We start from the raw sequence: 13,161 nt of genomic DNA on the forward strand, positions 1-13,161 counted from the left end.
TAGTAGGAATATTAAATATAGCAATATAATAATTGTTGTATTGTCGTGTCATTAACATTGTTCCTTAATATAATTGTTAAAGTGCAGGTGGATTGAATGAGAACATTCATTCAACCAATCATCTATATATTCATATATTCACTCATATAACTCTCTCCCCAGTTGTTGGTTATGCGTGACTGGGAGAGGACTTGGAATCCAGTCCATTCATTCATTCATTCATTCACTTAGATAGTCACGTGGTTGTTCATTCATAATGGAAAATTCAGTTCAGTCCATCAAGCAATTCACTCGCTCAGTCAATCACTTATTCATCAGAATGCTCTATCCCCTGTTAGTGGCTCTCCGTGACCGGATAAGAACAGTGTTACTCATTTATTCATTCACGCATAACCACAATTCAATCATTAAATCATCCATTAAGTAATTTATTCAGCCACTCATTCAATCCAGTTGTAATTGTAAAATAAGTCTGTAAGACTTGTGACACAAAAGTAAGCACTAAGTAAGCTTAAGAAGGGGAACATACATGTTGTCCCAGACTATGTAACATTGTTAACGTGACAAAATAAATAATATTTACTGTAGTAATATACAAATAATTTTACGAATGACAATTTAATGCATGTATGGAATTAAATGAATTGCAATAAACGAATGCTCTCTCCACAGTTTCAGGAGATACGGAACTAGGGGATGTGAGTGTTCTATTCTATCTTATATTCTGTTCAAATTTGTAAATAACAATATTCATCCGGATTGTAATAGGGTAACAAAGTAAAGTCCTTTTAGACGTGGTATAGGCTCAATTGTCTGAAAAAGACTCCCCACGATATCCTCTAAGACAGTTACTTCACAAAGCCAATTTCGTTTTGGGACTTTAGTTGGTAGTCACCAAAGATTAAATCCGCCAAAACCTGGGCGTCGGTGTTTTCCACGAATACAATCCTTCCTTCACTCACATCATCTTTCGAAGTTAGAAATCGAACAGAGACCAAGCAGAGTGACCACGGAGAATCCTATTTAGATCGAAAAGATACACTGCCTTACTTTGCTTGGGGATAAGGTGCCATATCTGAAACATTTACCCTTTGCGTGAAGGAGCTATACGGAATGAATGGATAGTTGCTACAGTAGCCCAAAAGTACGAGTAAAAGGCTCATAAATATAAAGTGGATAATTACAGACGATTCAACTTGGCATGTATTACATGTAAGTTGTGGGAAGGCATTATTATTAATTTTTAGATGTGTTTGTAAAATTACTAACGTGTTCGGTAGATGGAGTTTAGGAAAGCCTCTTCCAGCGAGGCTCACTTGTACGTATCCAGTACGATTATGGCAAGTATTTTATTAAATTCAGGTGGTAAAATAGACTGTGTTGCTATTGACGTACACAAGACTTTAGAAAGGGTAGATCATGGAAAAATGCTGATGATTCTGAGGACTCTTGGACTAGACAAATGTGTGTTGGAATGTGTGGCTAAATTTCTAGAGTAGAAATGAGAAAAGCAGAGGCGAATCGTTATCTGATTCTGTAATGATTATGTGGGGGGGGGGGATGTCATATAGGCAGTATTACTGGAACTTTATATTTTCTGATTAATATAATTGATATGAGTAAATAACTGATAACACAGATATAGATTTTTGCGGATGAATTTATGCTCCACAGGGTAGTAAATAAGACAGTATTGGGAATGACTACAAATACACCTCAACAATGTAGTGAGATGGCAAAGAGGATGAAAAGTCAGGTTGTATGTTTCACCAAGAGGGAAGGTCTTTTCAGTTGTAATTACTCTATGGGGCTAAAGTAACTATCTGGGATCATTGTAAGTACTTGGGTGTCAATATAGGGACAGATTTTCATTGGGGTAATTACATTAACCAGAATGGTAAATAAAGATAAATTAATCAAAAATAGTTTTCACCTGAAATAAAATAAGCAGTAAAGGCACAAAAGTTTACAGTGTGACATTAAAATCTGACGGGGAGATTACATTACCACTTGTCTGTAACCTGTTTGAAAGCTAATCGGTGTGTGTGAAATTTTTTGAAATTATTCGACCTACAAAATTAAAGCAAATTTTTGTTGTTAAATTACACACGTATATGGATTACTAGAAACGATATTTAATTGTATATCATTACAGTCTACAACGTACAATCCGAATTAACAGTTAAGACCATTAATTCAGAGCACAGTATTTTAGAAATATATCCTGATGATTGAGGGTAAATAATGTTTATTTCTGTATATAAAGAGTCCCCCACATTGTACATCCATCGAAAAGATTCGACCATTGTATTAATACTCTTCATAGGAATTTTAAGGAGACTATGAAACCAAAATTCCTGTAGCACACTCAGACAGTTAAAGGGTCTTACCAAGACGACTGCCCCCCCCCCCCCCGGTTAGATGGCTTGCTTGCAGTTCATTTGGTCAGCGTGATTACTTGCTCATGCAAACTTGGTAGACATGTGACTTACTATCTGAAAAAGGCGGCCGGGCGTATAGCTAACCACACTACCCCAACAAGTGCCGAGGTTACGAATAGTGGAAGCCTTTACCTTCCACCCCTCCAAGAGCCTTCATGGCCTGTACGGAGGTGACTTTGCTTTGCTTTTTGTTCATAAAATATACAGGTATTTTTGTATGACCAATACTAGTTGAATATTTATCAAAGGAGACATCATGTAAATAAATAAACTCACACTTGGACAAAATAACAAACACTCATCACAAAATGAATTCTACTAAAAACGAAATAAATACAGTATGTGCTGAACGGAAATATCAGATATAATTATGAATTTGTGCCAGGAGAGGCCAGAAGGTTAAATGTCTGCTGTGGATATCGGAGAACTCTGTGATATTTGTCGGGTAACATGGTGGATTACAGGGAATAGCGAATTTCCATTTTTCACCCAGGGGATCGAGCCAAGTGGGTCTGTGGTACAGCGTGTGTTGTTTCATTCAGATGGTGGTCGAATCGAACCACGCTTTCGGCAGTTCTGTGGTTTCACATATTCATACTGGACCAATATTAGCACTGCACGTGAACTGAAGCGTTATGCCACTACCTTTCCAGTTCTAGCACTTTGCTATGACATAGTCACCGAAAAACGGTATAAGTCACTGGGTTGTTAAGAAAAAATATAAGCCTTTATAAAATAGGGATGAGAGTGAACGGAACTGGATCGTTCGTACGTTGAAATTTATGTGCAGTAATATGTTAGGCTCTCTCTGCTAGTGGCTTTACGTCGCACCGACACAGATAGGTTTTATCGCGACGATCGGATAGGAAAGGCCTAGGAGTTGGAAGGAAGCGGCCATGGCCTTAATTAAGGTACAGCCCCAGCATTTGCCTGGTGTGAAAATGGGAAACCACGGAAAACCACATTCAGGGCTGCCGAAAGTGGGATTCGAACCCGCTGTCTCCCGGATGCAAGTTCACAACCACGCGCCCCTAACCGCACGGCCATCTCGCCCGGTAATATGTCAGGCAAACTTCAAATGAAGTTATTTGTGTCATAATAATCTTAGCAGTATAATTTTATGTGATCTAACGTATAATGTAGTCCGATCCCGCGGTGTAGGGGACAACGCGTCCGCCTGTCTCCTGGCGGCCCTGTATTCGATTCCCGGCTGGGTCAGGGGTTTTAATTGTAAATGATTAATATCCCCGGCCTGGGGACTGGGTGTTTGTGTCGTCCTTAACGTTCCTTTCCTCACATTCAACGCTCTACACTTCCTCCATTCCAATTGCACGCTGGTTCATATCACATGGTGCAAGTAGGGTCAAAAGATCTCTATAGGTCGACGCCCTGAAACAAATTGCACTTTTAAAAAAAAACTTAATGTAGTTAAAAAGCAATTTTTCGGTAACTTCATTATCACTTTGTTATACGTATTCACCGAACATCGTGGTCTACATTTACAGCTGCCACCCAGTTGGCAAATTCCCTATCAATTGTTTATTTATTTATTGAATATATTTATATATTCATTTATTCACTCAAGGCCTCTAAAAGTCAAGGCTCATGCAAAAGAGGCAGTATAACATATGTAAGAGCACGGACATCATACAAAATGTATGAACAAAACATCGAATTAGACACATATTTTACTAACTATATACAAAATGACTAAAACAATCAGGCTTTACAAGTACCAAACCGGGACATTATGCTATGTATAATATTATTATTGCACGGCTAATAACATTAAATGACTTAAATTAAGTACTAATACATAAGCTGTAAGTAAAACTATGCAACTTATATCAAAGCACAGGCAACATACCGTGTAGTAATAATGAGTAAATTATAATAAGGTCATATTAATGAAATTCCTAACTTTTCTTGAAAATTATATAAGTTAATATATATATCTGAAATTGTCTTAAATGATTTAAAAGAAGTTGAACATTTATCGAACATCTTCCTAGGTAAATTATTCCAATCCCTAATTCCCGTTTCTAGAAACGAACGCCTGCCCCAACTTTTCCTTTCGAATTCCAATCTTATGATCTTCCTTATTTTCAAAACCTTCATTCAAGCTTATTCGTCTACTAATGTCATTCCACGCCATCTCTCCACTGACAGCTCGGAATATATCGCTTAGAAGAGCTGCTCATCCTCTTACTGCCAAGTCTTCCCAGCCCAAAGTTAGTGACATTTTCTTAACGCTAATTTTTTTTGGTCGGAAATCACACAGAAAATATCGTACCGCTCTCCTCAGGATCTTTTTCTGTTCTCCAGTCAAGATAATACTGGTTAGGGGCCCATACACTGGAACTATGCTCTAATTGGGGTCTTACCATTGATTTATACGTCTTCTCCTACAGCACATTTTGGAAGCACAACTCCGGGTTTGCTGACTGATTTCTTGCTTAATTTTCACTGTTCACTAATATTCGAACATCATTACTAGAATGCCTATCAATTGTTTATTTATTTAAGATAAAATCAAATGCATATTATACTAACTATACACAAGATAACAAAAAAATCAGTTTTTACCAGTACCATACCGGGTTCTCTTAGTTTTCGCCTTGTTGAATTGTGACTTGTGTTTGTTAGCCTGGAAGGACATAATACATAATACGTAATAGTCTCAGTCCACCAAAAGTAGGGTTCATGGATACATTCTTGAACGATATGTATTCTCATGTTATGAATTATAAATATGTATTCGTTGTGGGAGATGTTAATGCTCGTTTCGGAACTGGGACGTTTGAAAGTAATAACATACGCGATGTGCTCAACGCTTGTAACCTCGACTGCCTTCCATTCAATCCAACCTTTCATACTGCCACTTCCGATAGCACTCTTGACATAATCTCATCCAACTGCAATGAGTTGGTAGTAGAATACGGACAGGAACCAGCTGCCGGTTTTTCTGGTCATGATTTGCTATATGCTGTATTCAATTTATCCACGCCAAAACAGATTCCGAAAACAATTCTTGTTCGAGACTTCAGTAAATTTGACGTAAACAAGTTTCGTGCTGACGCTGAATTACTACCCTGGAATGTATTTTTCCAGTCTAATGACATAGATCAAAAAGTCTCTCTCTTCAACAGCTTTGTACTTTTTCTTTATGACAAGTATGCGCCCCCAAAAAGAATTCTCGTAAAACACCAGTCAACACCATGGTTCAATAAGCGTATTAAGGAATTGATAAGTAAACGGGACAGAGCTAGGAAGAAATTTATTAAAACAAAACTTCCAGATGATTACGAGCAATTCAGGGTCTTGCGTAATGAGACAAAACAAGTCATTAGAAACGCTAAAGTGAAGTATACGTACAACATCTTCCGTAACTGTAAGAGCACCTCAGCTTCTTGGCGTGCTGCAAAATCACTTGGTATTGGAGCCAGTCACTCTCAAGGTAGCCAGATGTCTGTTACTCCATCCGAATTAAGTGAATATTATATGGCATCAGTCTCTAACTTCAACTCTCCGAAATTATCAGAAACTACCAAACATTATAGATCTGTCACTCCAAGTAACAGAGATAAATTCTATTTCATGTACGTACACCCTTCACAGGTAGAAAAAGCAGTCAGATCAATTCGAACTAAAGCTAAAGGTCCAGATAATATCTCAATATCCATGATTTCTAATTGCATTGACATATTTCTTCCTGCCCTTGTGCATTTATTTAACTTCTCTCTACAGAATGGAGTGTATCTCTCAGAATGGAAGCGTGCCAATGTACGTCCTGTGCCCAAAAAGAAAATCCCAACAGTCTGTAGTGATTTTAGGCCTATCAATATCCTCTGTGCACTTAGTAAGGCATTAGAAAGAATTGTTCATGAGCAGATACGTGAATATATGTCTAAATATCACATCCTAAATCCCTAACAATCTGGCTTCAAGAAAGGCCATAGTACTACTACGGCTCTGCTGAGAGTTACGGACGTATACGCGCGGCCATCGATAAGAGACAGCTTACTATCTTATGTCCCTTTGATTTCTCTAAGGCATTTGACTCTGTTAATCATGAGTTGTTTCTTGCAAAGTTGAAGTCAATTGGTTTCTCGCAGAGTGCTCAATCTTGGTTTGAATCATATCTATCAAGTAGATCACAAAGAGTTACACTTGTTGACGGACGATCCTCTATCTGGGAATCAGTAAACTGTGGCGTACCACAAGGATCAGTCCTCGGTCCTTTATGCTTTTCTATTTATATTAATGACATTTCTGAAGTCTTTAAAAGTAGTACTTTTCATATGTATGCTGATGACTTACAAGCTTACTTCCACTTCAGTCCCACTAACGCACCTTCTTGTATAATGCATTTCGACCATGATATCTCTCGATTGATCGAATGGAGCGCAAATCATAACCTCCAATTAAATGTGGCTAAGACCCAGCTTATTTGCATAGGTTACTCAAAACTCCTGAAAACAGTTGACTTCAAATCCCTCCCACCAATAAAAATTCTTGATTCAGATATCCATTATAGTGACACCGTTAACAATCTAGGACTCATTTTCGACAGAACCCTATCCTGGTCTGATCATACGTCAAATGTGATCAGAAAAGTTGTGTCATCCATGCATATTTTGAAACGTAACGTGTCATGTACACCACCTTTTATGCGGAAACTACTTGTTCAAAGTCTTATATTCCCCATAATTGTCTATGGATCAGTCGTATACAACGACTTATCCGAAACTCTGAACATACAACTACAAAGGGTGCAAAACGCATGTGTTCGTTACGTGACAAATGCCAGGCGTGATGAACACATAACACCCTATTACATTCAGCTGCAATGGTTGAAACTCCATGAACGACGGGAAATCTCAGTAGTCGTTGCTACGCGCAACATTCTCAAACTGAAGACCCCACAATACCTATATAATGCATTTAAATTTATGGAGTCAGTACATAACAGAGATAATAGGTTTACAAAAACTACCCTTCAAATTCCCCTTCATCGTACCACTAAATTTATCAAATCTTTTGTTTGCACTGCATCCCGTATCTTCAATGTCTTTAACCTTCACCGTTTCGCAAATGACAGGAACTGCACCCAACTAAAGCAGTCATTAACATCTATCTTCCTGGAGGAGTACGCAAGGGGCTGAGATCAGGTATTCTTGTGTCCAATAATAAGAAATATGTATATTGCTAAGAAAATTGTTTCTGTTTTTTTATATTCCTGAGATTCTTGTAGCCTAAAATATTAAAAAAATCGAATGATATGCTTTATTACTTCTTATATGATTTATGTTTTAACTTTATTGGAATTGGTATCTGTATTTTAATTTTAAGTTTAATGTTTAATTTGATATTTTAATATTATAAAATGTAATTAGTATATTCATAAACTTGTATTGTGTTATAAGTAGACGCTACATAAAGGGGCTTTTCAGCCTCAGTGGCATGTATATCATCATTATCAATAAATTCAATTCAATTCAATAAATTCAAACGTCATTACCACAGTGAACGATCACGATGGTATTACAGATACGCATTGGTCACTATTCTTTCCTGTCATGTAGTTCGATGCACCGTTATAGCCTAAATGTATTTCGAGAATACGGGAGCATGCAAACCGTACTGTAATAAACGGCCACAAGCTGATGTAGGAGAGTTTGAAAGACTCCCCGTTAGCATTAGCTATTAACGAACCTCCATTCCATACTTTCCACGTGATAAGTTCTTCTTCAAAAAACGTTCAGCATACCGATCACAGAAAAAATCTACGTTCTAGTGATCAAACAAATTCGCGGGATTACATGTTTCATTCTGGCATGTCAATAATGCAATCATTTAGAAGTAATTTAGTTGAATGTAGGATTGGATTTCATGAAAACAGGGGATCCTTAAAAAGTGGCTTGAAATGTTCCCTAGCGGACAATCAATGGATACGTTCATACAAAAAAAACGACGTATTAAACAGCAATAGCCCGATCGGTTTAGTGATGATACACCTGGATCAATGAGAAAGCAACTGAAATTATTACTCCATTGTAAACAAGCCGCAGGAGACCGGATGATTATCGCACCTCATTCGCAGGGTTGGATTTATTTCAGAAAGCAATGCATTTAAGAACTCACTTCGGCAATTAAATCAATACTGAAATCTACAGATTACTCCGACCTAATATTTCCGTGTACCATTACTAAAACACAAGATTACCAGGCTGGAATGATGCACCCATTTCCCGAATTCGAGCTCATAGCTACGCGCCCCACCGCTTGACCTAGCCTTTCCATGTTATTACCGAAATCTTTCAATGACATTTTCTATTATTCATCAATTACAGTATTTGTTTCGCTCTTTTTTTCTTACCTAAGTATAATTCCCTTTCTGCACGAGTCCTTCTTTGGATCCATTCCTGATACGCCGCCTTTTTACGTTTAGTAGCTGCTCTCAATTCATCATTCCACCAAGAAGTCCAATTCTTCCCATCTTGACACACGGTTGTTCCTATGGATTCCTTTGTTGTTTCCACTACAGCATCCCTGGATGCCGCCCATTCTCTTTCTCTATCCTGAACTCGCTCACTAATCAAATAAATACTTCTGCCTAATTTTCTCATCCTGGAGATTTTCTACACTTATTCGTCTGCAGACAGATTTCACTTTTTTTATCCGAGGCGTAGAGAGTTTTAATTTATTACAGATCAGATAGTGATCTGTATCATCAAAATTCCCCGGAGTATCCGCACATTCCTGATGGATTTTCTGATTTCACAGTGAGTTATTGTATACTCTATAATGAATAAGGGGCCCCTATCGTTCCATGTGTAGCATTAAATTACCTTATGCTTGAAGAATGTATTCGTAACTGCTTATCCCATACAAATACAGAAGTCATATTAGCTTCCATATATACCGAGCTCGATAGCTGCAGTCGCTTAAGTGCGGCCAGCATCCAGTATTCGGGAGATAGTAGGTTCGAACTCCACTGTCGGCAGCCCTGAAAATGGTTTTCCGTGGTTTCCCATTTTCACACCAGACAAATGCTGGGACTGTACCTTAATTAAGGCCACGGCCGCTTCCTTCCCACTCCTAGCCCTTTCATATCCCATCGTCGCCATAAGACCTATCTGTGTCGGTGCGACGTAAAGCAACTAGCAAAAGCTTCCATATATTTTCCACATTTATCCATTACCTCTTCGTATTCATCAGTTCCATTCTAATACTCGCATTGGAATCGTCCATTAGCACTATCTTATCCTTGCTGTTGACCCTGACTACGATGCCACTCAATGCTTCATAAAACTTGTCAACTTCATCCTCACCTGCACTCTCACATGGTGAATGCACTGAGACAATTCTTGTCTTAATTCCTACAACTGCCAAGTCTACCCATATAATTCGCTCATTTACGTTTCTAACAGAAAATATGTTGCGTTCAATAGTATTCCTGATGAACAGTATTATCCAACACTCCGTCATTCGCCTTTTTAAAACCTGTTAATTATCTCCTATCTCTTCCTCGTTATCTCTCCTTACCCGAATACCATTTCCAGGTGCATCATCTTTGCTGACCCAGCCAGTTGTTATTTCTTCCTTTCCTTAGCCCCATTATTATTGATAGATCCCCATCGAATTCCATTTCGCTCGCCAAGTTGTTTCCAAGTAGTCCTCCACAGGTCAAATTAAAATGGGACTCCGTTACTCTCATACGTCCGTGGGGTGCTTAAAATGTTCAAAGCTCGGTAAATTTTATGAAGCAGGAATCTGTCCTAGTTACACATAGTCCCAGTGAGGATTTCTCCTTGATCAGCAAAACAATGTTCATATGAACCACAATAAAACAAAACTCTGAACACAACAGCGGAAATCGGACATCGCACAATATCAAGAGCTCCACTCCTTTCCGATGTCTAAAATAAATGAGCAGAAACATGGATCTCTTTCTTCACACAGCTTATTCTAGAAGAAATGAGAATATGAAATACTTACAAATCTCGCTCGAACGGTGTCACCCTCACGTACGATAGGTTCGGGCTCTTCAAGTACATCTCCAAATTCGTGACCCCATTTAGGAGAGTCGAAGACGACTGGTGTAAGTAGAGAAATAAGATCGTTCATCAGTTCTGGTGGTTCAGGACCTGGGGGTCCAGTCTGGTTCTAAATATAAAGAAACAAAAGTTAATCATGAGTCATTTCCACATAATTCATTGAGAGTAAATATTAAGAACAACAATTTACAAATTGCGTTGTGTACCCCAAACTATTTTTTTCGTGTGTTCATATACAGGGTGGTCGGAAACAACGTAATAATAATAATTTAGTGTGGCTATTTCTAGCCGAGTGCAGCCCTTGTAAGGCAGACCCTCCGATGAGGGTTGGGGGCATCTGCCATATGTAAGTAACTGCGTGTTATTGTAGTGGAGGATAGTGTTATGTGTGATGTGTGAGTTGCAGGGATGTTGGGGACAGCACAAACACCCAGCCCCCGGGCCATTGGAATTAACCTTATTAAGATTAAACTTCCCGACCCGGCCGGGAATCGAACCCGGGAACCTCTGAACCGAAGACCAGTACGCTGACTATTCAGCCAACGAGTCGGACTGGAAACGACGTGATCCGAGTATGTAAGCGTTAGAGGTTTGGTCATACTTCTAAGTATGTCTTGAGACAGTATTAATAACTTAAAATCCCTTTCCCAAGGAACGGTTTCGATCTGGCCTTTCGGTTGTGGAAATGGGTAACCTTTATTCAGTAACTGAAGTGTTTTCTGTCGTACTGTTTGTAACTGTGGAATTACTCGTTCCTCATTGTGTGTTCTTCTGGCCTGTGGACAGGAAGGACCTAGTTTAAAACTCCATATATTTATCCTGTATCGAAAGTGGATTTATTTTTACGGTTCCTGATGTGTACTGCACTCTTGTGGCCACGCGCTAAGTTACACGATCCTCCCACTGTTGTCTCAGCCAATCAGGTACGGCTAGTTGGTGGCAACAAAGCGGGAAGCCATTTTTTGAGATGAGTTCGTTGCTGGAGCTAATGGGGAGAGGACGCGCTTGGAAACCTACCAAAATGCTTGTGTTCGGGAGGAAATTTGACCCCGGCTAAAGTCTAGTGTAGTGGCTTTTACGCCCTTCTACCTTTAATTTTTAATTTGGTGACATCGTCCTCGTCGTATTCTTAATTTGTTTACTTATGTGAGCTGTGAGATAGCTCCTGTAAGTACTATGGTGAATCCATGAACTGGATTATTACTGCTTAGCCTTTGGATGTACACATGTAAGTACTAAAAGTACCGTAAACTTCATCTTCTGTGATATTGAAAACATTCTGCGTGTCAAAAGTTTCTTCGAGGAACTGAAAACTGCTTATTGTGGCTGGTAAATTTACTACCTTCTTGGGACGTTCCTGTATGTCTAATCCGTTTGGAAGAAATGTTAACGTGTCCCAAAATGGATCTCGGGAAATTCTAAAATTTGAACTTTGGTGTTTGTAAAGGTTTTGGTGTAAATGTATGGAATTGTTTTTCACCCGTGAATTGTTTTAGCCCGTGTATCTGAAATATCACTATCTGGCTAGAGTACCTTTAAACTACCGGCGATGAACATGAGCATGAAATTCTAATTCGCTTTAAATTTTTTTTTGGGTTTTATATTCCCTTCAGATATTTTCATTTTGACGGTATTCCTTCTTGTTTGGGGGCGGGGGGGATTTTCTTTTGTTTATTTTTGCTTGACCTTTGTTGTTGCCTTATTCCGCCATTGCCTGTTTACTGATGTTGTTGTTGTTTCTTAAGTGAAGCGAGTTTATTATTATTATTTCTATTATACCATCTTCTTGGCTGGCGTGGCTCTGTTGATGTAAAGTTAGTCGTGTAATGACATTTTTGGATCCTTTGCTTTCTGCTAATTTTGGGTTTCCTGATCCGAGGAACGTATCTTTCTTACCTAAATTAAACTCTATTCAATTGGATTTTCATGCTGATGTGCGATCCTACTGGGACAAGATACAATCCTTATAGGTGTTATCTCAGGTTTCTACTCTCTTTAATTCTTTGGTTCTTGGTTTTAAATTAAATTACCAAGCGGATCCGCAATTAAGCTTTACTCTGTTATTCTGGTAACTTTAATCTTTTATTTCCTTGCAGGTTATTTATTCCTTTATGGACGATGTTATTAATTCACCATTTAATTTTATGAATTAAAATTTTCTTATTTTTAAAAGTGAAGGTGTTCTTTCTTTCACTCTCTTAATGTGTTTCTGATGTCCAGTACAGTTATTTGTTTCATTATCCACGGTTGGTGGTGACACCACTCCACTTGCCAAGGTAAGTCCTTCTTGTTTGTTGTTGTTTGTGTGGAGTGTATTGTGTCAGATTGTGCTTCCACTTGTTATCTACGAACTGGGGTAGTTGTGTAACTGCTAGTTCGTATTTTTGGCTGACCGTTACGGTAGTTGTTGTGGTGTTGACTAGTAACGGTTCAGTCTTTATATCAGCTGCTGAATTTAGCAAATCAGATCACTTCGCTGGCGAATTGAAATGGGCTTTACGAGGCAGTGTTGCTATATCTGCACGTGGCTTGCTCGGGTTTGAGAGCCTTGCCGAGAAATGAGCATCAAACACTAACACACCGTGGGTTTCGGTCAATGCCACAGTAGCGTGCTTACTACGGGCGGGGCCCCTCATCAAGGAGGTCCTTGTTCAAATTTC

General features: G+C 38.7%; 1 protein-coding gene across 5 annotated transcripts in view; it reads right to left on the reverse strand.

The window, feature by feature from the left end:
• CDase (neutral ceramidase) overlaps nt 1-13,161 on the reverse strand; it is a 1,004,245-nt gene that overhangs the window by 114,731 nt on the left and 876,353 nt on the right. For all 5 annotated transcript variants that reach the window (XM_068225499.1, XM_068225500.1, XM_067137831.2 and 2 more), the window contains exon 12: nt 10,443-10,610. In XM_068225499.1, the coding sequence (XP_068081600.1) occupies nt 10,443-10,610 (168 nt within the window). The remainder of the gene's footprint in view (nt 1-10,442; nt 10,611-13,161) is intronic.

The sequence above is a fragment of the Anabrus simplex genome, chromosome 1, assembly GCF_040414725.1.
Source record: "Anabrus simplex isolate iqAnaSimp1 chromosome 1, ASM4041472v1, whole genome shotgun sequence".
Lineage (NCBI taxonomy): Eukaryota > Metazoa > Arthropoda > Insecta > Orthoptera > Tettigoniidae > Anabrus > Anabrus simplex.